We start from the raw sequence: 24,288 nt of genomic DNA, 5'->3' as shown, positions 1-24,288 counted from the left end.
TGACCCACAGAAAAAGTGAGACCATAAATGTCTGTTGTTTAAAGCTGCAAAATTCTGGGGGTAATTCGTTATGCGGCCGTGGATAATATACACCTTCCCTAACCCCCCGCCCCCCATCACTTTCTCTCCCCTTACCCAGCTTTATTTTTTTCTGCAGCGCTAGTCGCCAAGTGATGTCACATGGGTTTGTCTGTCCCCTGTGCTGCAGGTCGACCTCATGGGGCCAGTCTTGCTCATCTCAGCCCCCTCAGTGCCCAGCCAGGTACCCAGCCCCAGGCAAAGACTCAGGGATTACTCACTGAATGAATGAACAGGGAAGGAACGCAGGACACTCACAATGCCATAGCTCACAAAAGCCCGTGGTCGGGGGCTGAGAATGGGGGAGGATGGCTTACCCAATCCCAGCTGCCCCAGGGGTCACTGTCCACTCTAAGCAGGGACTGGGGACCCTGGTCTTCTTCCTCTTCAGAACAATGTTGCCCCAGGACCTTGTTCCTGGAGGTCAGGGCCCAGGGTTCAGGCTCTCATGGTCCCCGGGGGAGAACTAGTCCCAGCCCTGTACTTCACCCAGACCATACAATTCTGATTGTTCTATGCCCTCTGGATGTAAGGTCTATTTTCTGCCATTTGATATGGAGATTTGCTAAATGCCTCGCTTAGAGTGATCTAATTTTTATACCCTTGTCAGACTTTTCACAAAAAAAATTTGATTAGAAAAGAATCCTATTCCAATCCACATGTCCCAACTTTTGTTTGGAAAACAGTCCCTGTGCCCATAAAAAGGAAAGGACTGCTAAGTCCAATGCCCTTCTGGCCCTGTCCCAATGGGTCCCAGTCTGTGGCAGGGGCTGAGAGGCTGGGGCACATTCCAGCAATAACACTGGGCCCCAGTTGGAACCCAGAGCCCAGTCTGGGTCTGGCACAGCACTGGCCCTGTGCCCACCTAACTGAGCCATTTCCTCCTAGACTAGGAAACTGAGCCTAGTTTCCTGCCCAGAGGGAACAGAGCACACTCCAAGCAGGGGTGGGCTGGGTCCTGTGCTGGGGGAGGGGCTTCCACAGGCATTTCTCCCACCTCAGCTGCCCACTCTGAGCTGAGAGGCCTGTCCTGGTGATAGGGCTGTGAGCAGGGCTCAGGGGCTGGGCTCCAGAGGTCTTAAGGGAGACCATTCTTGGGAGGATGAGCTGAAACCAGCCTGCCTGTATGTATCCCAGGTGTGCTCTGGGGTGGGGAGTGGAGAATCCAAGGCTGTTCCCAAGCAGCAGCCTTTGGATGACTGTGTGGCCTTTGCTGAGAGGCAAGAATCTGTCAGAGCCTGGAATCCTCCAAGTACCTTCTTCAGGCCTTACCTCCTCCCTAAGGCTGCTCCCAGGCAACCCTAACTCTCACACCCCATGGAAGCCCATTGGCTGGGAGGCTCCTTTGCTCTGAGGGGCCTCTCCTGGCCAAGGGCCCTGAGTCGGGGCCCTCAATTGCCCTGGTGGACGGGGTGCCTGGGCCAGGAGAATGTGTCTGTGGCAGAGTATTTCAAGGCCTACCAGGGACAGACCTGCTGTATTTCTCATGCCCATCTCTGTTAATCTCTCTGGTTCTAAACCTTCAACAAGAAGAGAGGAGCAGGGAGCTTCAAAATCACTTGAGCTTGGGGGTCAGGCCACCTGGATTCAAATCCAGGCTTTGCCACTCACCATCTGTGTGCCTTTGAGCAAGTTACATAACCTTTCTGAGCCTCAGTTTCTGAATCTGTAAAAAGAGATAACAGGGGCCGACCCCGTGGCGCACTTGGGAGAGTGCGGCGCTGGGAGCGCAGCAGTGCTCCCGCCGCGGGTTCGGATCCTATATAGGGATGGCTGGTGTGCTCGTGGTGCGGCCGGTCACAAAAAGACAAAAAAAAAAAAAAAAAAAAAGAGATAACAGTACCTGACTGTTGGTGCTGACATCTAAATGAAATAATAAAAGTTCCTGGCACATGGTGAGCACCCGACACGTGGTAGTAACTCTTCTAACAGGCTCAGAGACGGCAGTGGCTTGCCCAGGGTCACACAGAAGGTAGGCCGAGGAGTAGGTACCAGATCCTTTGGCATCCCTGAGCTGGGCCCCGCAGGGGATACAAAGCGAAATGGGGCTGTGGGGAAAATATAGGAAAATGGTCAGGGGCCCTCACATGTTCAGAATCTGGCCGAGCATTGGCCGTGAATAGGTTGTGTGCGGGTGGAGTTAGGGTGCCGGGCGGCTCCGCGATTTGGCTGGTGTTTTACTGCCTCAGGCGGCCACCACCGCCCCAGCAGCCACGCCTTCCCAATCTGCAGCTTCCAGGGAGCTGTTTGCCTATTACCTAGCTCATAGACCTGTGTGTAAAGGGTCTGGTGACCGAGCCTGGCCTGTGAGGGATCTGGTGACCCAGCCTGGCATACGAAGGGTTTGTTACCCAGTCTGGAACAGGCTTGAGGGGTCCGTGAGCTTCAGACCCAGCCCTAGCTCGACAATTGGTGTCACGAGCAGGATTAGTAGCTCTACAATTGGCGCTGTGAGCAGGATTCTGACATTTATCAGAGCACCACGGGGGCTGAGACAGGAAGGATCCTCACGGTCTTAGACAAGTCAGGGTCAAGGGCTGGAGACCCAGGAGCACCAGGGACTTAGGTTAGCAGCATCATGCCCCCTTTCGTGGTTTCTCAGCCTGGGATGGGACAGGACATGGCACCATCCACCCAAGACTGCAAGTGGGTGCTAGATCACATGTCCATCCCACCTGACCCCCTCACCTCCTCGGCCACCTCAATACTAAACCCCTCCCACCCTGGCCCTGAACTCCTTTTCTCTGTCTGCAAGGAGCCCTGTACCCCAGGGGACCCAGCCTGGGCCAGCCCTCAGGCACATATCCCAGGACCCTGCCGGAAGAGCTGTGTGTTGTGCCTCAGAAAAGCCTCTTTCCCTCTCGGTGTGTTCGGTGTGTTCGTGATTCTAAGGACAGGCTGAGAAATCATCATCTTTATTGTCCGTGGAGAGGGCAAGGAGGCCAGTAAACGAGAAAACCGTTCTGAGGATGTAATTCCCCCCAGCCCCCCAACCCTGCCCGGGAAGGCAGGTCTGAGGGGCTGTATTCATTGCCCACCCTGACAAAAGGAGGATTAACCCAGGAGGCCCCAGGTGTCCCCTCCCTCCCAGGGCCCCTGTGCCCACCCCAAGCTCCAGGTGGGGACCAGCACAGCCATTCCACCTCCAGGCAGCGTCCCGGGGTCAAGGCCTTGCAGGCCAGCCCGTGTGGGCCTGAGACAGACTCCATGCGCTCCCTGAGGCAGGTCAGGAGGGGGCCGTCCCCTGGGGCTGGCTTGGGGCTGACACTGAAGGCCTCTGGGATGGAAAATCCTGAGGGAAAATGGGAGACAAGGACGGAGGACGTCATCCGTTTCCCCACCCCCAGGGGGGCTCAGGCCTCCTATTATCTGGGAACTTCCTCCCATTTGGGGCCTCTGGGGTGCAGACTGGAGTGGGCTGCAGACAGGGTGGAGGGTGCCACTCAACCTCCCCACTCCTAGTGACCTAGAGGCCAATGCGGGCTGGCTACAGAGAGGGTGGAAGAGGGGATTCCAGTCCCCTCTGCTCCCCCCACCCGAGAGAGGTCACCCAGCTCTTCTTAAACATGGGCCTCTTGAGGCTCCCAGGGCTGTTTGGAGCAGGGCTTCAGTGTCTGGAGGTCGCTTGGGGTGGGGGTGCCCACCTGTATCTGGCACAGGTCGAGCAGGGTGCGGACGCCTGCCAGACACCAGAGCTCGCCCAGCAGCGAGATGAGGACGCCCAGGACATCCAGCCAGCAGCCCACGGTCAGCAGCAGCACGAAGAGGCCACCCATGCGCACCAGCACCGTCTGGACGTAGCTCTGCATGCCGAGCTGCTGCCGCTGCTCCTCTACAGGACGCAGGCGCCTGGTCACTACCTACTCACCATATCCCAGGCCCCACACGGAGGTCCAGCTGGGGCCAGGTCTGGACCTCCTAGTTCCCCGACCGTTGGCCCCACCCTCCTCTCTGGGCACCTACAAGGTGCCAGGCACTCTGTCTCCCAGGACTTGCTGCCCATCCCAGAAGTCTCCCACTGGCTTAGGACAGAGCCCTGCCAGCCCCAGTGGCAGGAGTCATCCCAACTCCTCTCCGAGCTCTGTCCGACTCTCCGTCATGCACATCCTCACTCCCACTGCCCCACCCTGGCCCCAGCCACCTTCCCCTCTTGCAGCAGCCTCCTTGCGGAGCTCCTGGCTTCCATTCTCGACTCTACAGTCCGGTGTCTGCTGACCAACTAAAGTGACCTTCTATATACATCATCTGGGTGAAATCATTCCTCTGCTCATAAACCTCCCAGGACCCCCCACTGCATCTGGAGTAAAAGGCAAACACTTCCCCTGCCTTACGAGGAGGTCCTGCCCCATCCAGCCCATGCCCACTCTCCAGCCGCCCCTGTCTCTGACTCGCTCCTCCTTGCTCACAACCCCCAGCCATCTCCAGCAAGCCAAGCTCCTTCCCACCCCAGGGCCTTTGCACTTGCTGATCTCTCTGCCTAGACCACCCCTCCTTGCCCTGCTTCTTCCACCCCATCCCCACTGTGCAGCCAGGAGGCTCCCCCTAGAGCCCAGATCTGACCAGGTCCTTCTCCCCTGCTTAAAACCCTGCAATGGCCTCTCATCAGACTGCCCAGCCTGGCTGACAAAGGACCCTTTGAACCTGGCCAGCCTCATCCCATCCCTGTGCCTTTGGAGTGACAGCGACGCTGGGCTTGTGCCAATTGTTTGATGCAGCCATGCCCCTCTCTCACCTGTGGGCTTTGGCATATGTGGTGCTCTGCCCACGGTCCCCTTCTCCCCTTGCCTCTGTGAGGGAGGGGCTGCTCATCCTTCAAGGCCCAATCCAAGTGCCAACTCCTCAGGGCTCCCACCTCAAGCCACACCCTTCTCTAAGCTGCCCACTGTGTGGCTTATGCCACTAGACCAGGCATTCTGAGATGGCAGGGGAGGGGTCTGACTGTGGTCACCTCCCCAGAGCCTGGGCCAGACAGTGGGTGGGAACACGGATGGAATGAACCCAGGACCCCACCTGCGGCCCTCACCCTGCATGTAGATGACCAGCAGTGTGTAGCAGACGGTGAGGGGTGTCCAGAAGCGCATGGCCTCTGAGGTGGTCAGAAAGTCCTGGTTGATGAGGGCCACAGCCGCCAGGTCTCCCACAGCAAAGGCCACAGCCAGGGCACGGCCCAGCAGCTGGGGGAGGCCGTGAGCGCCAGCCAGCAGGCCCAGGCAGATCCCACAGTAGTGCTGGCTGCTGTGCAGCTCGTAGAGGTGGCAGACATGGCGGTGGAGGCGTCGGGCACCCGTGCCCAGCAGCGCAGCCAGCCCAAGGCTCAGCAGCAGGTTCAGCGTGCGGTGAGGGGCGCCCTCCTGCAGGAAGCTCAGGCCACAGGTCAGCCCACAGCCCAGAGAGTACTGGCACAGCATGTAGAGCTGCAGTCTCTCGGTGCCCCGGGAGCCCTGGGGGGAAGGTGGCAGAAGAGGGGCTATGATGGTGGGCTGTCATGGTACAGATGCTCCACTCTAGGGAATGCTGGAGACTGAAGGGACCTTGGGGATTGTTCCCAAAGAGGGAATATTGGCTTCAGGTTGAGCCCTAATGGGGTAATTTCTCTTGCCTTAATTTCAATCATGTCTTATTACTTGGTACCCATCAGTTAGCTGAAGGGTGGTGGATCAGAGCCTGGAAGACTTGAGTTCAAAGCCTGACTCAACTCCCTGCTGGCTGTTGACCATGGACAAGCCTATATTCCCTCTGACCCTTAGTTTCCCCATCTGTGAAAGCAAACCTTTACGCCCTGTGGTTGGGAGAATTAAATGAGATAACACACTCAAAGTATTGAGCGCAGGGCCTAGCATTTGGGAAGCTCGAAACACGGGAGCTGTCACAATTACTTTCTTAGGACCAGGGCTGTGTCTGCTGCAAGTTCAGACTTTGTTTTGGCGATCCAGATCCAAGGGAGCAATCTGTAACCTTTCCTCTTAGTCTTACAGGTAATAGGGTGGTGAAGAGATGGGACGCTCTAGTTGGGGGCAGCTTCCATGTCCCAGGGTGAACACTGGGGCCTGGGGCTAGGGAGTGACTCCCCCTCCCCCTTTCCCCACAGTCTCACTTTGCCCAGGGACAGCAGCGTGGACACAGCCCGAAGGGAGAATTCGAGCACCACGAGGGCGGCCACCCGGGCCCCTACGACGGTCAGGAACAGGGCCAGCCCTGCCAGGTGCACCATCTCCAGTGAGGCCCAGTGGGCCTGCAGCCGCTCCTTTTCAGGCCGCCGCTCCGGGTCACTGTGCAGGCAGAGTGGTTGTGGGTGGAGGTGCAGAACCACCAGCCTCAGCCCCTGGAGGGTGTCCCGGTGCCCCCAGCCACACTCCCTGGGGTGCAGGGGTGGTCTCTTTCCCCCAGTCCTCTCCATTGAGGCCAGAGTCACAGCACAGGGCCCAGGGGCCTGGCAAGGGTCTTAGGGTGGGACAAGGAAGTGGGCACTCACTTGGCACAGCCCACGAAGAAGTAAACTTTCAGGAGGCTGTTCAGGACCAAGACTCCGAAGGCCCCAACGAGGCCTGAGAGGGGCAGGAGGGAGGCAGCAGATGCAGAGTGCAGGGGTGTTAGGAGGGCAGGCAGGCCTCTAGAGTTAGACGAGGGGGCAGCCGAGGAGGCGGGAGACCCTGCACTACACAGAGCTGGCACCGAGGGGGCAGGGCTGTGGTGGGAAGGGGGAGGAGGCGCTCACCTTGCAGGAGGGAGTCGAGAAGGCCGGAGCCCCACTCGAGGGAGGGGAGGCCTGGAAGCCAGGAGGGGAGGGATGGCAGAGAGAACATGGCAGCCCAGCCCGGGATCCAGCCCCAGCTTCCGGCTGGATCTGGGATCTGCACAGGGACAGACCAACAACGTCACAGTCACAGGGCAAAGGTGTCAGTGGAGGAGAGCGGAGGGAATGGGAGGGGTCAAAGGCCCAGGGGAGGGGAGGGAGGGAGGAAGGCAAGGTCTTAACCTCTCCAGGCCCCAGGAAGCAAGGCGCAGCTCCAGGGACAAGGGACATTAGGAGCCACCTGCTTCCTGCGGTTCCCCATTTGGGCAGCGTGGAGTGAGGGGGTATCTCTGGGGCTGGTCTCCGGTCTCTGTTCCTGCTACTCTGGCATCCACTTTTCTTACCCTCCCTGAGGCCTCGAACAACACACTGTCTTCCTGAAGCCCCAGCCCTAGGCCTGGGTGCTGTCCTCTCTCAGCCCGAAGTGTGGGCTCTGCACTCTCAGCCACAGGTCTGAAAGTAGGGAGGTCTATGCCCCCCACAGCCAGAGCTGAGCTGCTGCCCTTTCAGCCTGAGGTCTGGGGGCCTCTCCCCCTATAGCCAGAGGTCAGACACTGATGCCTCTTCGTGAGGTCTGGTATCCAGCTTCCCCATAGCCTAGGGTCTGGCTCTGCGCTCTCAGCCTGGGGCTGGAGCCCATTCTTAAGTCCAGCCTGGGCCCTCCCCTCCTGCAGCCATGGAACTGCCTGTCTTGAGGTTCCTCCCTGTGTCCACTAGGTGGCAGGCCTCGCCTGGGTCAGCCGGGGTGGGGCTGCGCAGCTGGAACCCTTTCCTGCCCTCTTGTCTCAGAGACAGCAGTGAACCAAGGGCGGGGGTCCAGGGAGAGAGACTGAGGCTGCCGTGGAGGGGCGTCGTCGAAGTAAACAAAATAGAAAACTTTATTGGTTTGGAGTGTGCAGCAGGGAGGGTGTTTCTGGGGAGCAGCTGTTCACAGATGTGCGGCATGGCAGGGGAGGTAGTTGGGGTTGCTGGACCCCAGGCCAGTCCTACCCCTCCCGGGGAGCTGGTGTTCACCTTTGTAGTACCAAGGTCAGTGTGGCCCTTAGGGACATGCCATGGCGGGAGTATTGCTGCAGTCTGGAGAGAGGGCCCAGGATCTGCCATTTAGCCCCATTGCAAGCTCTGCTGTGCTGCTCACCCTGGCACTTCCCCTCCCTGGGTTCAGTCTCCTCATCTGAACAATGGGCATCCCAGAGCTCCCTTTCACAGTTGTCAGCGTATGTGCAAATGCGCACAGTGCAGGGCACCTGGGAGGCCCTCAATAAAAGCCTGTGCTTAGATGATGTTAAGGGCTGAATTGTGTCCACCCCAATTCATATGTTATAGTCCTAACCCCCAGTACCTCCAGATGTGACTGTATATGTAGAGAGGGTCTCTAAAAAAGGTAATAAAGTTAAAATGAGGTTATACGGTGGGCCCTAATCCCACATGACTGATGTCCTCATAAGAGGAGGAGATTAGGACAGAAAGGCACAGAGGGACAACCGTGTGAAGACACAGGGAGATGGCGGCCATCCACAAGCCAAGAACAGAGGCCTCAGGAGAAACTAACCCCTCTGACACCTTGGTCTCTAAAACTTCTAGCCTCCAGAATCCTGAGAAGATAAATTTCTGTTGTTTAAGTCCCCTAGCCCACGATACTTTGTTATGTAGCCCCAGCAAACAAGATGGATGACGTCGCCACCATGCCCCGCGACTCCCCACGTGTGCAGCAATCCCCGAGGGGCCCTCCAGCACCGTGGTCCTGTACGGTCGTGCCCTTGCCAAAGGCACCGGTTGGGGGTGGGCAGAGCTGAGTTCCAGTCCTTGCACTGCCACTTCCGAGCTGTGTGGCTTTGGTCAAAGTTATGTCCCCTGTCTCAGCCTCAGCTTCCCTGCGGTAAAAGAGGATTTTACCTGTGTCCGTCTGCTGTTTGAGGACTAAACGAGCTGACGCATGTGTCACTCAGTTCATGGTGACAGTCGTGCCCACAGCAGTTATCATAACAAGGATTAAGCCTCTAGGACTTGGTAACCCGGCACAGAGAACTTTCTGGAGAATCGTTGGTGGTCATTTGGAGTGGTTGTTCTGGCCCTGAGTGGGCTGGGTTCATCAGAGCTGTCCATACTCTCCCTGGACCTGTGGCCACTCCTGGCCAAGTGCCCAGCTGTGTCAGGATATGGGGGTGAGAGACACCGCCTAGGTGCCCTGGTGCTGGGCCCGCCTAGCCAGTTTCCGTAACTCGTCCCAAAAGAGCATACTGAGGATGGTGTGGGGGCCCAGGCGCAGGTAGGAAGGGCCCAGACCCTTGTAGAGAGCCAGCGAGCCCTCCTGCCGCCAGATCTTCACCAAACAGTCGATGAGGCCCCCATACAGCTGGCCCTGGGGATAGACATGGGGTGGGTGTCACTACAAGGGCCCTGGGGCCCTGGCTGGCACGATCAGGTGTGTCTGTGTGTTCAGGGCTTCTGTTGGCACATCAGAAAAGGTACCCCCTCCCCAACCCACCTGGGCAAATTACAAAAAGGTGGCCCTCTAGGCTGTGACACTGGAAAAGGGGCCTCTTCCTCCAGGCAGCCACAGCCCCATGCCGGGGACTCAGCTTAGCTAGTGGCAGCTGGGTTGATTTCACCCCTAACTCACCCTGTGGAGGGCACCCTTGTATTGGGCACATCTTTTGAGGCCAGCAGGCTGCAGGAAGGCCAAGGGTCAGGCCTGGATTCCAGTTCTGGCTGTTCCACTTACCAGCTGGGTGACCTCAGGCAAGTCACTTGATCTCTCTGAGCCTCAGTTTCCGCATCAGGAGAATGAAGGTGGTTGTCAGGATGGAATAAAATCCAGATGTGAAAGTGCTTAGCACATGCCTGGGACACAGGTGCTCAGCAAACAAGCCCAATTACGTGTTTGCATGTGTGTAATGTGTCTGTGGCTGTGTGTGCATGTTGGGGGGTGTGCTCCTGGTTCCACACGTCCTCCCCTACCCCTGTCCCCGCTCACCCTGCCAGCTTGATCCACAGGCTGATTGTACAGCCGCGTGCTGACCACATCGAAGGGGGTCATGACGGCAACCACGGCCACGCTGCTGATCATGCCCCCTGCCAGGGCCACCAGCCAGCTGTCCTCCGGGAGCCACTGCAGGGATGGCACAGGCTGCTGACCCCTGTACCTGCCCTCTAACCCCTGCACATGGGGCTGAAAGGCTGGGATAAAGGGAGCAGTTGAGGCCCCTCCAACCGTTCCCGCCCCTCACCCAGCTCCTTCACAGTCTCAGGGTTCACTGCTGGGCCCCCTTCCCCCTGCTGCTGGGCCCAGTGGCAAGGGCACAGTTATGAGGCCCCATCTGTTGCCACCCCCTGGACTTTAGGTGGCCCTCCTGCCTCCCGTGTGTCTGTGTGGATGGGCACAGGTGTCCCCAGTCCCTCACCTGTCGCTCCTCCACCCAGGCCTTTGCGGAGGCAAAGGTGGCCAGCTGGGCGGCCGAGCCCACCATGACTCGTGGCACAGCCCCACCCACGCCCCGCCATAGCCCCAGTGGGCCCTGCTGCCGCCAGATGGTCTCCAAGGCACCTAGGACACTCTGTGGGGAGAGGGCATGGGTCACTGAACAGTTGCTGCCCAGCCTGGGAGCCTGTCCAGCCCTGGCCCCCCAGGGAGCTCTGGGGAGTGGCAACCCTCACCTGGTGATTGTGCTGGTGCCCCACGGCCATCATGGCGACGGTCTGGGCCTGCAGCTGCGTTTTGATCTGTGGGAGCAGAGGGGACAGAGTTTGGGGATAGAGCCTGGGAAAGCCTGGATGAGTTGTGTGTGTTGAGCCCCTCCTCCCAGTGCACCTGAAACCCAGAGCTCCGTGATCCACGTCTGCAGCTTAGGGGGCCATGTATAAAGGGGTTGAGGGGGAGGCATCTCGGTGTGACTTGGGGCAAGTCACTTAACCTTCTCTGGGCCTCAGTTCTGGCAACCTTGAGAAGCTGTCCTGAAGATTAAGTAAGACGATGACTACAGCACTAGGTCTAGGACGCGGCCAGCCCTTGCTCAACGGTAGCTTTCATTCTTAACTTGCACATGACCACACAAGAAGAAAAGTGACCAAGCTATGAGTTGAGCCAGCAAGTCTCCTGCCACCTGCTACCCCCTCCCATGGCTCAGGACCAGCATGGCAGGGTCTCCGGGGGAGTGAGGATCAGGGCAAGGCCCTGGTGCCATGGTCCAAGGGGCAGATTCCAGGCTTGGGCTGGGATGTTCTGGGGAACAGTCCCACCCAGCCTACCCTTCCCTGCCTATGTCCACTGAGTGCAGCCACTGGAGGCTGCAGAGCCCCTCAGGGAGTAGGTCACAGGGTGGTGGAGGATGGAGAAAAGGCACTCACCAGGTAAGCAGGGCTCCCCACGAAGGCTCCCAGTGCCCCAGCCACAGCACCTGCGACCATGGTGCCACCTGGCTGCTGGGTGAAGCCAGACTGGCACGCCAGGCTGTAGCAGTAGAATCGGACACCATTCATGAGGCCCTGGTACAGGAGGCCGGCAGCCAGCCCCTTCTGCAGGCCCCACAGCCCATCCGCACGGGCCACAGCTGCGACGGAGGCCACAAAGCCCCGGTAGGGCCTTGGGTAGGTGCCCCGGGCTTGTAGCTCCCCCTGCAGTTGCAGCCGCGTCTTCACCACCTCTAGAGGATTGGTGAAGACACAGGCCAGGCAGCAGGCCGAGGCGCCCAGCACCAGGTCTACAGCTGGGGGTACCGTCTCCATGGCCTCTGTGCCAGGGGCCGGCTGTGCCCGGGTCAGTGGCACGGCACCAGTCCTGGGGTGGTGTCGTTTAGGCTGTCCGCACCCCTGCAGGGCCATGGTGTTGGGGATCGAGGAGGCTTGGGGCCATGTCTAAAGGGCAGGGGTCCTAGACGGACAGGCCCTCAGCTGCCTGGTGCTCCCTGGTCTATCTCTGGAGTCCACTTGCTCTGCTCAGCCGACTGGGTCTGCCGGAGTCTGGGACACGCCCCCAGCCAGGTCTGACCAATCCCAGCTGCCTCTGTCTCCCACACCTCCCCACTGGGGCGGGCCTGGACCCTGGGATCTGGGGGAAAGGTCGCTCAGGACTGGAGGGAGAGTGAGGGTGGGGAGGAGGTACCAACCAGCCCAGGCACCTCTTCCTGCCTCTCTTGTCTTTCTGCCCTCCTTCTGGCCCCGGGGCGAAGGGCTGGTGCCCCTGCCCTGCCTCTGGCTTAGCCCGTCCTGCTCCAGCTCAGCCCTGGGCACAGGGAAGTGCCTCGGTAGGTTCTGGCACAGGGTGCACAGGCAACTCAGCAACAGCCCCACCCCTATCCTGCCACGGCCTGTGGGACCGCCCCTTTCCAGGCCTCAGTCTCTGAGAGTGCCGAATCCTAACCACTAAGCCACCAAGGAAGACATCCAAGTCTCAGTCTCTGATCTGGCTCTCACAGGCTGTGGTCCCACTTTCAGCAGAAGCAGGGGCAGGGATGGGCTCTGGAGCCCTGGGCAGCTGACTTGAGATCACAGGTGCTGCTGCTGTGACCCCAGACATGTCACGCTCTCTGAGCTTCAGTCTGGCTCATCTGCAAAATGGGGCGCTGAGACCTACCTACTTCAGAAGGTTCTTTGCAGGATTGGGGATGTGAGAAGAGCGTGCCTACCACGGTGCTTTGCCCAATAAAAGATGGCCTACATCCCCTGCTGCCTCTGGCTCCTGTGGGCCCCTTCACTGCCCCCCAAGACTTCAGAGCCCCTGGATAGGTAGGAGATGGAAAAACGAGGCCCACTGTATCTTGAGGAGTGGCCTTGTGGGTTTAGTTGCTCACCTGGCAAGGACTTGCTCACCAGGCCCACCCTTCCTCCTGGTGGAAGCCCCTCCTGGGTTGGGCAGCAGGCTCTGCCCTCCCTGCAGGAGTGGACAGCAGAGCAGGAGAGGCAGCCCTGAGACAGAAGTGCCCTTTGGGCCTGGGGAGAAGGGAACTCCCACCCCTGGGCACTGCTGTCAGGTGCTGGTTTGCTCGGGTTGGGGCCAGCACCCCCTACCCACCTTGGCCTCTGTCCCCAAGGCAGCCCTCTCCTGCCAGGATGCCCTGAATCACCCAAGTCCCAGTCAAACTCAGAGGCCGAGCCACCCTACCTGGAGCCCAGTGCCTTTATAGCCTGCACCCACCTCTGCCAGGCACTACCCCTTTCCTCCCAGGTGTGCAGCCCTGCAGACAGCAGTGCCGAGTGGCTTGAGGGCCCTGAGCTCCCCAGCAGGCTTGTCTAGCCCCCCGAGAGCAGCTCAGCAACAGGCCACAGGACAGCTTGGACTCTGCTGGGTTTGTTCCCAGCCGGCACTTACACCCCAGAGCTGTGGAGGTGGTGGGGGTCGGGACGGAAGGGGGCAGGAGTGCCCTGTCCTGGAGACTGAGAGAGCAGTACAGACATGCCCTGGGCCTGGAGCCTGTGGCTGCCCTGCCCCAGCCACTGCAGAAAACAGGAGGGAGGGCAAAGTTCAGGTCAACAAACTCCCAGGGCCTGAGTGCCACCAGATGGTGAGTACCATGTGTCAGGCACAGAGCAATGACGGAGAAATGTTTGCAGAAGGAGGGGGTCTGGGAGGAGGGGCTGGAGACCACTCTATCCCCACCCTGCTCAAAAAGGGCCGGTGACAAGTCTTGGCAATATAACAGGTCTATTTTATTTTAAAAAACAAAACCCAAACCACCTGACCCCTTCCCGAGAGGGCTCTTGACAAAGCTCTCGGGAAGGGCCTGCTCCAGCCAAGCAGGGACAGTCAGGAGATGTCAACGTGGACAACAGGCTGGTGGGCTCCGCTCTTCTCTGAGTCCTTCCTCCCTCTCTTTTGCTCTTGGCAAAAGGAGATGCCTGCTCCCTGAGTCCTATGGGCACTGCCGGGTTGGGGGGAGGCAGGGCCAGTCCGTGGGCATGCAGGGCCTCTGGCAGCCGGGGAGGGCTGGCCCTGCCATAGCCCAGGCTCTGCAGAGTGAGGGGGCAGCTGTGTGCGCGGGGATGGAGTGAGGAGGAGGAAACATGCAGACACCAGTGTTCGAGCTTCCCTGTACAGCCAAGAAAGTGTTCAAAAATGAACACAAATGGCTGGGCACTCAGGGCCCCCAGGCAGCCCCAAACCTCTTCCCAGGTTCCTGACCCAGAAGAGGACTAGGGGGCTCCCACCTCAGTCCTTTCGCTCCCCCTTAGATTGATATTATTCTTGTCGCCATCCTGAAGAGGTGGCATGAACTGAGGTGATGGCCCAGGGAGGAAGGCATGCATCTGCAGGGCCCCCAGGGCTCAGACACTCTGCCCCCAGCCATTTCCAGTTGCCATCTGCCAGGCAAGATGCCCAGGGTCCTGGGACACTTGTTCTGGATCCCTGGAAGTGGACAGACCCTGTCTGAAGCCACACTTGGTGGCTCTGCCACCAGGGGCAGGAGTGGCTGCAGAATGGCTGGAGGCCTGGCCTGGGCAGCACAACAACAGCCACGACAGAAGGCCTGCTGGTCAGTGCACTTCCCTTTCCTGCCCACCAGGGACACCATCCAGCTCTGCTCAGCACCAGGGGTCCCGGGATGCCCTGCCACGGCACAGGCTGTCGCTCCGCTGCCAGGTGCTGTGGATAAGGCTCAGGGCATCCTCGAATTTCTTTTTGTTGGAGGCTTCCTGGATGGCCTTGTGGGGGAGGTCCACCTGTGTCAGGGACATGCCAGGGACATGTAAGGGCTGTAGGATCCCAACTCTGAGGAGCCATGGGGGCTCTGCACCAGGTCATCCCCGGCAGGCCCTCCCCCTAGGAATGACTTCCATGCAGCTAGATTCTTCTGCTCTCAAGTGGTGACCTCTGAGACCCTCCTCCTTCCTGGGAAGCCCCCAGCTCAGAATATCTGTCCTGAACTCTGCCTCAGGCTAGTCAAGAGCTTCCACGGGCCAAGAGTGCAGCATGTGTCAAAAGCCAGTTTGTCCTGGGGTTAATGAGCACCCTCCCATGCCAGAGCTAAGCTCAGAGGGCAAGGAGGAGTGTCCTTCCAACCTTGTGCCCTCACGATCTGGGCACAGCTCTAGGCCCACCATAAGCTCTTAGTTTGTGCTTTTTGATTGGAACTGAGGTCAGGAATTGAGTCTTGGGTTCTATTTTCAGCTTTAGCTTTAGACTCACTGGGAGTCAGTGTTTTGCCCCTTTGGTCCTAGGTTTTTGTATCTATCCCAGAGCTACTGGTATGGTGCTATCCCTAAGATACTATGGGCAGGGCCAGGTCCTGGGACCAGCTGGAGACTCCTTTCCTAAGGTAATGGCTCCCATTCCACAGGGTCCCTGGGCAGCTAGGTACCTGGTAGATGGTTTTCCACCCGGAGTTCAGTGCAGACAGGAATCGGTCCAGTTCAGAAGTGCAGCTCAAGTAGATGACCCAGGGTAGGAGGAGCTGCTGACTGTCATGGGAGAACTCCTAGGGAGAGTCAGGGCCCCCAGGTGAGCAGACACAGCTTTCCTTCTGCAGGGTTTGGGGCCATCACCCCCGACCCAGCTCACCAAGACACAGTACTCCTTGTCCGGTTCTGTGGAGATGGCACTGATGTCAGCCAGCTTGGCTGTGCCCAAAGAGCGGAAGAAGCTGGTCTGGCAATCCTCATGGCACGTGAAGAGGCGGTCATCAGTGATCACCAGGCAGCAGGGGATGCAGGGGCTGGGAGCTATCCCCTGGGGGATGACCTGAGGGCATTGGCAGAGATGAGAGGGAGGGGCTCTCTGAGGGCTTGTCTAGGCCCAAGCTCCCCACTATAGAACTCAGCCAGTCTTCCTCCCTCCTCCAGGAGTCAGGCAGGCTCTGCCCACCTCTGGAGTACAGGTAGGGAAAGGGGAGTGGTCCAGGCTGTAGGTGGCCTGAGCTCCACAGTCTGTTCCTGGGCTGCCCCATGGAGGTCCCACCTTGGTCCTCTCAGGTTGCTTGGTGACTGGTGTGAATTTTGGGACAGGATCCTGGGGTGCTGGTCGGGGCAGGCAGGCCAGGTGAGAGCAAGAGCGGGAGGAGCTCACCCCTTTAGACACGGCCTGGCAGAGGTGCTGCATCCAGTCGGCCATCTCAGCCTCGCTGTCAGCGCTCAGCTCCAGGCAGGGCCGGTCGGCAAGAATGACCTGGAAGGCGTGGGGCCGGTCCGTGGTGTTGGATCTCCGGCAGCCACCGCACTGCTCCCCCCTGGGCCAGAGGAGGAGGGGTGAAATGGGAGCGTGGTGGGAGCAGGGGCGGCATGGGCAGGGCCTGGGGCTGGCTCGAGGCCTGTGGACACGGGGGGGCCTTCCCCACAGCCCGAGGGCTGGAGGACACTAGGTTGTCCAGACCCTTCAGCTCTTAGGAGAGGCTCAAAGCAGCTCGGCTGCCCCACCTCTTTCTGTGTAACACTTTTTATCTCTGGAATGGCAAAATTCTTCTAGATATCCAAACATAGCCAGGAGGTGGGGGGGAGAGTCAGCACTTGGTGCCTGCCCACTACCCACACTGGGTGTGCACTCATTCCTACTTCTTCCTGCGGCTCGCTGTTCCTTCCAAGTGGTCGGGGCTTCCCAGGCAGGGACTGCCTCCCCTATCAGAGTGGTCCCTTTCCAGGCAAGGAGACCCTCGTTGCCTCCGTCCTCCCTCCCATGGGCTCCTCTCAGCCCTCAGAGCCGGGCCAATGCCAGGCACCAGTCAGGGCCGCTGGACAGGGGTGGGGCTGAGGGAGAGAGGCTGAAATGACAGAGGGACAGCCATCTCAAAGCAGGGGACACAGGAGCTCTGGGCCCCGGGCTCAGCCAGGGCCTTGACCTTCAGCAGCGACTCCTGGCCCCAGTACCTGCCAGCTCCCTCCTCCACCTCCTGGGACACTCACCCCATGTTGACTGAGAGCAGGGGGATGACATCGGTGCGGTCGGGATACTGGTAGAGGATCCCGTTACTGTAGGGGCACAATAGGCAGGAGTGAGGCCTGTCCATGGACCTGGGGACTAGGCACAGTCCAGGTCCCAGGGATCCCCCCAACATGCAAGCTTAGGCCGTGAAGGCCAGGGGCCTGCTTTCTATGGAAGGGAGAGTGAAGAAAGAATTGGAGAGAAACAGCAGGGAACACTGCTCCTTCAGCAGAGCTAGGGCACAGCGAAAGTCTCATTGGGGGACCCCGCCCAGGTCTTTGGAGGCACCCTGGGCTTCCTTGGGCCCCAAAGTGACTGGCTTTACAGAGAAGCTCTAGTATCTAAAGCTCTTGTGGAAAAGGGAGTGACCTTCCTCAGAGAGGTCCCTGCTGGGGACCTGGTGGCCCAGCACCCTCCAGGGCCCAAGCCTGAAGCATGGTGCAGCTGGGGCTCCCACCTGAGCACCACAAAGCAGGTCTTCCAGTGCTCCTTGCCCAGGTAGGAGGTGCCCGCCTTGTAACGCAGCATGCCTTCTTTAGTGATGGTGCCCTCGAGGGGTGAGCAGTGGCAAGGGACGGGGCCCAGGGACTCATCCAGGGGGTCCTCCCAGTGCACAAGCCCGTAGAAGTGCACAGTAACAGCAGACGCCTGGGGGGAGGGGGCAGTGGACAAAGCACAGGAGGTCCGGGCCAGGCAGGGGGCTGAGCCAGGACCCGGCTCACTGATGGCCTGGCACCAGGAACAGCCACTGAGAACAAGGTTGTTTTAACCTCAGGACACACCCCAAGGAGGAAGGAGGGCTGCATCCGGAGTGGGAGAGCCCCTCCTGGGTGGGTGAGTGAGAAAAGCTGAAGACATCTGTTTGCATCACTAAACCCTAATACCAAGGCTGGCCAGCCCACTGGTATCTCAGGGGCTCCACCCCATCTTCCTCCCCAGGTTCTTACCTCACACTTAGATTCCTGGGCCACGAATTTGGCCAGTGCCAGTTTCTCCATGGTGGCATCAGTCAGGATGCTGGGGTAGGGTGGCTCCCGGCAGCCTTTGATCATGGCTGACTTCAAAGAAGCCAAGAAGAACCTGCACAGGGAGTGGGGTTTGCTGTCAGAGGCCTGGGAACGGGGCCCCAGTTGGACAGGCCTTAGTCCTTAGAGTCCTGGCCGGGAGGAGTCACAGAAATTTGGGGGCGGGGTCTGGCTGGGACCAGGGCAACGATGGGGCAGTGATGTGGTGGGAGTCCACGGTGGCAGGAAAAGGACTGACCACTCCTAGTGCTAAGAGGCTCTGGATTTTGACAGAAGGAAGACTGGACCAGGTGGTGTTCAGTAGGACATGAACGTCAGTATGAGCATATGATCTTATCACACGTAACTCCCACACATAAGGATTCAGGGTACACCACAGCAGCAGCACTACCCTGTGCCCTCCTTCCTGCTGGATAACCCATGCCAGCCCCCTTCCCTTCTGTAGGTCAGGAGGGACTGAGGTCACCTGGGCTGACCACGAGTCAGATGGTTGGTGAGTGCTTACTTTCCTGCCTCTGACCAGAATGCAGGTTCCAGAGGGAACTTATCTCTTTTCCCCTTCTGTGTCTCTTGCTTCTACCCTCCACCCCCAGGCCACAGCCACACCAGTGGCAGCTGCTGATTCTCCAGTGTTCCTGAGGTGCAGGGGTTGTCACTCACTCAGCCAGGGCTATGTCGGCTGTGTCCAGCAGAAACTGTTTCCTGCGGTTGGTGCACACCAGCTTCACCGTCTGCTGGTCGAGGCCGACCTGCCAGAAACCACACTCTGATATGCACTTGGGGCTCGGCCAGTGCCTGGCAGCAGGGGCAGCATGGGGAGGGAGGACACACCCTGCGATGGCCATGAAGTAAAGCCCCAGAGGCCTGGGGCCTGGCATGAGTTAGGCAGGGATGGTCAGAAATCTGGCGCAAGAAGAGAGGTCCTCAAGCTTGGCTCTCCTCTCATCCCCAGCATCATGTAGACAAGCCTCTCTGAGAGTTAAATTGGTGTCCAACCCTGGGGGCTAAGTCAGGGGATGTGCCTGCTCTGCAGTTCTAAGGGTGGGTGGCCCGAGAAGTCCTGCCCCTATGGCAGGAACACCAACTACAGAGCCTGAACTCACCGACACATAGTCAAGTTCATTGTAAGAAACGGCCTCTTCCACCAGGTATGGTTTCTCTGTGGCCCCTGAGAGAGGAGACCCCAATGCCTATTAACCCCACTGGCCCCTTCACCCTCCCTTGCCCCATTTTCTTTTTTTTTAAATAAAGATGACTTGTAAGGGGATCTTAATCCTTAGCTTGGTGTTGTCAGCACCACGCTTTCTCAAGTGATCTAACCGACCATCCCTACATAGGATCCGAACCCGTGGCCTTGGTGTTATCAGCACTGCACTCTCCCAAGTGAGCCATGGGCCGGCCCCCCCACCCCATTTTCTAAGACCTGGCCCCATCTCTCAGAGAGGATCCCTCCCCACCCTGCAATCTGAAATTACAGAGTAGGAGAGTGACATAGGGTGCTCACAGAGGGGAGGCACCAGGCTCCTGCCAGGGCTTCCATTGCCTGCTGTCACTACGTTACTACATGTGGGGTAGCCGAGGGACACTCAGAGGGTGAGGGGGGCTGGGCAAAGGGGGCGGCAGGCACCTTTCCGGAGCAGGTAGACGTAGCAGTCTGTGAGCAGCACGTACAGCAGCTGCAGGTTGCCCTCCATGTGCCCAGTGCTCATCCGGATCATCTGAGGGCCCGTGCAGGCAGAGCTCAGGCGCCGCCGCAGCCCCCCACCCCGCCTGCACCCACAGTTGCTTCCCTGCTGAACAGGCGGGCAGCCCCTCCCACCTCACTCCTGCTGTGTCTCTTGCTCCTTCCTGAGTTCCTAGGACTTACTTTGAACAGCTGCTCTTCGTTTTCTCGAAACACATGGATCATAAGCAGGAGTAAGTGATTGTTGTCTACCCTGTGAAAGGGACAAGTGCGGGAGGACGAGGCGTCAGGCCAGGCGGGGTGGGAGAGGCCATGCAGCTGCAGAGCAAGGTTGTCCTGGCGCCACCTCCCACCAGGAGACAGTTGGGGAGGGGAGGATCACGGCTGTTTAAGCCGGGCTAGATCTTCTGGGAGTTGCGCTTAATTTACTTGGAGGTCAGAGGTCCAGTCGTCTGCTGCTTCAAGGTTGGGAGAGTCTCATGCCAGCAACAGTCTCACTTACCTGAACTCTGACGAATGGATCATCTCAGAAGGGCTCCCCTGGCCCTCATCCACCCCAGAGTCCTCAGCGCTGCTCAGACATGGGCTGGGCTGGTCTCGCTTGAGCCGGCAAAGAGCCTCCTGAGTCCCAGGCTCCGGCTCTGGCACAGGTCCCTTGCTGACCAGGGGCAACTGGGTCTCTAGCTCCTGACACTCCCCCATGGTGTCCTCTAGGGGTTGAGGTGTCTGTCCCTCTCCTCCTCCTCCCTCTTCTTCTTGGCCAGCAGCCTCAGGGCTACCAGGAACATGCAGCGGTTGGCCAAGCCCTGTAGGGTCATGGTTGCTGCCACCTGATGTAGTAGTGCTTGGACTCTCGACGGTAAAGCGGTAGAAGTCCATCGGGGCTTGAAGCCCCTCACCAAAGTCGCAAAATGGTGGCTTCTCCGGGGCAGCCCCGGGAGAGCCTGTCCGAAAGGACTGGTCTCGGGGCTCGACATGGGAACACCAGGTACTGGGGTCCAGCTGCCCATGGAGCTGGTCAATAACCTTACTCAGGGGCTGCCCCAAGCGCTCCATGGAGGTGTCCTTCATTTCAGGGATCAGCAAGCCCATCTCACCAAGCTCCGGGCGCTCGCTGACCTCGGCTGTGCCGCTGGGCTCCTCTCCCTCCTCCTGGGGGGAAGCAAGGGCAGTGTCCGGTGAGTCCCGCCCTGGGCCTGGGCTGCTGACAAGGCTGTCACCATCCTCCGGCCTGTCACATTTCTGCTGGCTAGAGGCTGGGTGAAGTGGACTTGCATCCTCATCCGATCTGGTCTTCTTCTTCTTAGCAATTTTCTTCTTCTTGGTGACCCTAGGACAGTAGTAATGGGGACAGACTTAACACCTGAGCAGCCCAGAACTGAGGGAAATCAGGCTGGGTCAAAGAGGTGGTAGCCTCTCCCGGGCATCTGACCTCTCAGGGCACAGCAGAGACTCAGTGGTCCTGGGCAGTGCTAGGCAAAAGTGTAGGCCCCGAGGTGTCTCTCGTTGCTGGCAGAAGAAAGGGAGAGGGAGGGGGAAGGGCTAGGGACAGCACAGGGAGACACAGATGGCAGCAGCCAGAGGAACCCCTGAGCAGGTTCTACAAATTCCACCTGATGGAACAACCGAGCTAGCTGTGCTCTAGGAGACAAAAACAGGCTGTTGTTGGTCAGACCAACGGCCCCTCCACTCAGCCCTTCCTGAAGGATGTGGGCAACAGGCCCTGAGCCAAGCTCACTTCCCATGTGGTGTCACCATAGATAAATAACCTGAAATGTACTCAGAGTTTCCCGGTCTCAAACTCCTAAACCCATTCTTTTGTTCCAAGTTGGCTGGAGTGGGCCTAGCTAAGTGACCCCAGGTCTGAACCATTAAAGCTGGTCAGGACTCTACCAGCCTATGGGGTGGGCCTCCTGGCTCCAGTTGCTGGGGAGCAATCCCCCCACCTCAGGCCAGCAAGCCTCCGAGAGGTCTGACATATACACAGAATTCTCTTTGTATTCAGTGCATAGGCCAGTCAGCTGAGGGGACTTTGGCCAAAAGTCCCAACTTGTCATTCACCTCTTCCTTCCCTTCTATGTTCTCATTGATGTGACAAAGATACTTTTTTTTTTTTTAATAAAGATGACCGGTAAGGGGATCTTAACCCCTAGCTTGGTGTTGTCAGCACCATGCTCAGCCAGTGAGCTAGCTCTGGCCATCCCTATATAGGATCCAAACCCGCGGCCTTGGTGTTGTCAGCACCGCACTCTCCCTAGTGAGCCATGAGCCGGCCCTAGGATACTTTTCTTTCAATGAACCAGGCTGAACTAGAATTGGTACAAATCTCAGAAACTGTACATCAACTTCCAAGAACTTCCTTGGTAAGTTCAGTCTGAAGGTGCTTCTGGTCCTGGATGGACAGACGAGGGCCCCAGCAGTCTGAGCACTGCCCCAGAAGCCAGCTGTGGTTGCTGCCTGTGCTACCGCCTCCAGGGCTTGGGCTTTGCTGTGGTCTGAATGTGTGTACCCAAAATTCATATGTTGAAATCCTCACCCCCAATGTGGTGGTATCGAGAGGTGGGTCCTTTGGGAGGTGATTAGGTCATGAGAGTGGAGCCCTGATGAATGGGATCAGTGCTCTTATAAAAGAGGCCCCAGAGAGCTCTCTCTGCTGTCCGCCAAGTGAAGATACAGTGAGAAGACAAATGTCCGCAGACCTGGAAGAAGCCTGCACCAGCACCCAGCCATGCTGCACCCTGACCTCGGACTTCTAGCCTTCAGCACTGTGAGAAATAACACCTGTTGTTTAAGCCACCAGTCTGTCTGTGGGACTCTGTTATAGCAGCCTGAGCTGACTAGGACAGGCCTTCTGTTTCTCTTGCTCAAAGAACTGCCTAAGAGTGGGGAGAGGTTACTTCCTAGTCTCCAGGAGGATGCCCAACTGCCCTGGACTAAAAATGATGCTAGGAGTGGACAGGACAGAAACCAGGACACTCACCCAACTTCTCTCTGGGCCCCTCCCTGCTGACCTGATGACCTCGAGCTCTGCGCAGGCGTCTGACAGGTCCAGGGCCTGGGACTCCTCCTTCTCCTGGGAGGTGGTGTGCACAGGGGTGGTATCAGAGGAGGACACGGTCTCTGCCTGCTCCTCGTTGAAAGGGTTGTGGCGCTGGGTGGGGCTCCTGGTAGAAGCCTTGCTGCTGGTTGGGTCTGAGGCGGTGGAGCGGGGGCCGCTGACGGTGTCTGTGAGATCTCCATCTGGGAGGACAAGGAAACAGGAGACAGCCCATCAGACACCATTTGGGGCCCCCAGGCCCCCAAAGTAAGCCTTATCTCAGGAGAGAGGCTGATGAGATCCTCCCAGAGAAACCTGACCAGGTGGCCCTGTTTCAAGAGTAGAAGCCCCAACCCAACAGGACGTGCGATTTGTGCTTTGGGAACCACTCAGAGGACGTGCTAGTGCTGGGAGCCCTCCAGAATTTGCAACAACCGAGTTCATGTTAAGGGCCCCAAGGTTTAGCAGCCTGCAGGTTCTAGCCCCTCAGGGATGGCGACCTTGATGCCTCCAAGGGTGGCTGGGAGCCACAAAGAGGAGACAGGCCATGCACCTCTCAAGCCAGCCTTAGAGCCCTCCTGTCAGAAGAGGCTGGAGGATGCCCTGCAGCCCTTTAGCCCCACACACCACTAGCAGGGCTGACAGATCCTGAATTCCTCTGAAGGGTCCCTTGAAGAGGCAGACAAAAAGGACACAAAGGAAGTGAGAAGAACAGAGGAAGAGATCAGAGGAAATGAGGCATGCTGGGGGGCAGAGGCCAGGAGGATGGGGAGCTCAAGGGGTGAGGAGCACAGGGAAAGGCAGGAGGAAGGACCCAGTGCAACAGAGATAACAAGATGACAGAATGGGACAAGGAGGGTGAGATGCAAAGGAGAAGAGACAGGGGGCAGTACCAGGCACCCCTTTAAGGGCGCTGCTGAGAACTCAATTGCATGCAAACCTCGGCTGGCTGAATGGTCCTCTGTGGGTCACACTCTCACCATGGCCCCACCTGGGGAGAAGCTGGGCAGACAATGCTGCCCCTCCAGAGAGGAGCTAGTTTAATGGCTCCCCTCACCCCCACACACCCCTCCCCGGTTCCTGAAACAGGGCAGGGAGAAGAGGTAGCACCCACAGGAAAAGCACCCAGGCCACTGATCTGGGGCCTGGCTGGTGGAACCGCCCAGGTGGGGGTTAATGGCAAGAGACACAGGGTATTCACGCTGCATTTGCTGGCCCATGTGCATCTTGCTGGCCATTATCTGCCCAGAAGAGACATGGAAAACATGCTCCCCACAGCCCCATGGGAAGGCCTAACCTCTGTCAACTTCCTAGTGGATCCTGGAAACCACTGGGAAGCTGCCTGCTGACGCAGCACTCCATCTATTTTTTTCAGTACACTGTCTTTTCATGAAAGAAGGAAGGGAGGGGCTAAAAGCAATGCCTACCCTAGCTCTGCCAGGAAAACACTAGAAACATGAGACTTTCTTTAGATTCCCTGAGTTCTCAGCTGCAGAAAACCACGTCCTTCAGCTTCACAGAGGCTCCTGCAAAGCCCCTGTGACTCTCCTCAGCACTTGCAGGAGCTCATGGGAAGAGTCCCGAGAGGTGAGTGAGCAGCCCATCAGACGAGGTGGGTTTCTAGGCTGGGATACCCACTAGGTCCTGTAAATAAGCCAAGACCATGGAAAGGCTGCCCTAAATCCTTGCCCAGGGCCCTGAGTTTGGAGGTACCATCAAGTCCTGCTTCTCTCCAGGTTCACGGAGAAGACAGGACCTCCCCAGGTGAGCTGCCAGAGCGTGCTCAGGAATTCTCCAGTGCCCAAGGGACTTAGGAAAGCAGGA

General features: G+C 58.5%; 2 protein-coding genes across 6 annotated transcripts in view; both read right to left on the bottom strand.

Annotated features, from left to right (window-relative positions):
• Nucleotides 1-2,977: 2,977 nt before the first annotated feature.
• Nucleotides 2,978-12,233, bottom strand: LOC134383605 (solute carrier family 25 member 34). Of its 3 annotated transcripts, XM_063104826.1 has the most exons (10): nucleotides 11,219-12,233; nucleotides 10,529-10,594; nucleotides 10,276-10,428; nucleotides 9,849-9,983; nucleotides 6,794-6,929; nucleotides 6,551-6,623; nucleotides 6,173-6,347; nucleotides 5,102-5,519; nucleotides 3,723-3,910; nucleotides 2,978-3,370 (listed from the first exon to the last, which is right to left on the bottom strand). In XM_063104826.1, the coding sequence occupies exons 1-10, from the start codon at nucleotides 11,690-11,692 to the stop codon at nucleotides 3,305-3,307; spliced, it is 1,884 nt and encodes a 627-aa protein (XP_062960896.1). In that variant the 5' UTR covers nucleotides 11,693-12,233; the 3' UTR covers nucleotides 2,978-3,304. The 3 variants fall into 3 exon arrangements, 2 of the variants coding, with proteins under 2 accessions (XP_062960896.1, XP_062960895.1); XR_010024190.1 differs by lacking the exons at nucleotides 2,978-3,370; nucleotides 3,723-3,910; nucleotides 5,102-5,519; nucleotides 6,173-6,347; nucleotides 6,551-6,623 and adding an exon at nucleotides 8,768-9,233 and having other exon boundaries at nucleotides 6,849-6,929; nucleotides 11,219-12,228; XM_063104825.1 differs by lacking the exons at nucleotides 2,978-3,370; nucleotides 3,723-3,910; nucleotides 5,102-5,519; ... (1 more) ...; nucleotides 6,551-6,623; nucleotides 6,794-6,929 and adding an exon at nucleotides 7,726-9,233 and having other exon boundaries at nucleotides 11,219-12,228.
• Nucleotides 12,234-13,494: 1,261 nt separating this feature from the next.
• The window catches only part of PLEKHM2 (pleckstrin homology and RUN domain containing M2), a 36,354-nt gene continuing 25,560 nt past the window's right edge, over nucleotides 13,495-24,288 (bottom strand). The window contains exons 8-20 of one of the 3 annotated variants that reach the window (XM_063104106.1): nucleotides 22,439-22,667; nucleotides 19,930-20,757; nucleotides 19,611-19,680; nucleotides 19,371-19,461; nucleotides 18,847-18,911; nucleotides 18,404-18,492; nucleotides 17,666-17,798; nucleotides 17,176-17,366; nucleotides 16,700-16,765; nucleotides 15,870-16,029; nucleotides 15,366-15,545; nucleotides 15,166-15,282; nucleotides 13,495-14,527 (exon numbers count right to left, since the gene is read on the bottom strand). In XM_063104106.1, the coding sequence (XP_062960176.1) occupies nucleotides 14,390-14,527; nucleotides 15,166-15,282; nucleotides 15,366-15,545; nucleotides 15,870-16,029; nucleotides 16,700-16,765; nucleotides 17,176-17,366; nucleotides 17,666-17,798; nucleotides 18,404-18,492; nucleotides 18,847-18,911; nucleotides 19,371-19,461; nucleotides 19,611-19,680; nucleotides 19,930-20,757; nucleotides 22,439-22,667 (2,357 nt within the window). In that variant the 3' untranslated portion in view covers nucleotides 13,495-14,389. Of the gene's footprint in view, nucleotides 14,528-15,165; nucleotides 15,283-15,365; nucleotides 15,546-15,869; nucleotides 16,030-16,357; nucleotides 16,558-16,699; nucleotides 16,766-17,175; nucleotides 17,367-17,665; nucleotides 17,799-18,403; nucleotides 18,493-18,846; nucleotides 18,912-19,370; nucleotides 19,462-19,610; nucleotides 19,681-19,929; nucleotides 20,758-22,438; nucleotides 22,668-24,288 lie in introns of those variants that run through there. The other 2 variants (XR_010024175.1, XM_063104108.1) reach the window with 2 other exon arrangements.

Source organism: Cynocephalus volans, chromosome 8 (assembly GCF_027409185.1).
Source record: "Cynocephalus volans isolate mCynVol1 chromosome 8, mCynVol1.pri, whole genome shotgun sequence".
In the NCBI taxonomy this organism is placed as follows: Eukaryota; Metazoa; Chordata; class Mammalia; order Dermoptera; family Cynocephalidae; genus Cynocephalus; species Cynocephalus volans.
The sequence above is the reverse complement of the archived record's forward strand: the minus strand, read 5'-3'. Positions and strand labels throughout refer to the sequence as shown.

Excerpts from the sequence above, each read along its gene's own strand:
- LOC134383605 (XM_063104826.1), bottom strand. The coding sequence starts at position 11,692 with ATGGCCCTGCAGGGGTGCGGACAGCCTAAACGACACCACCCCAGGACT. Across the intron at positions 10,429-10,528 it reads GGCACCAGCACAATCACCAG|AGTGTCCTAGGTGCCTTGGA; the intron begins GTGAGGGTTGCC and ends CTCTCCCCACAG. Across the intron at positions 3,371-3,722 it reads TCGACCTGTGCCAGATACAG|GATTTTCCATCCCAGAGGCC; the intron begins GTGGGCACCCCC and ends ATTTTCCCTCAG.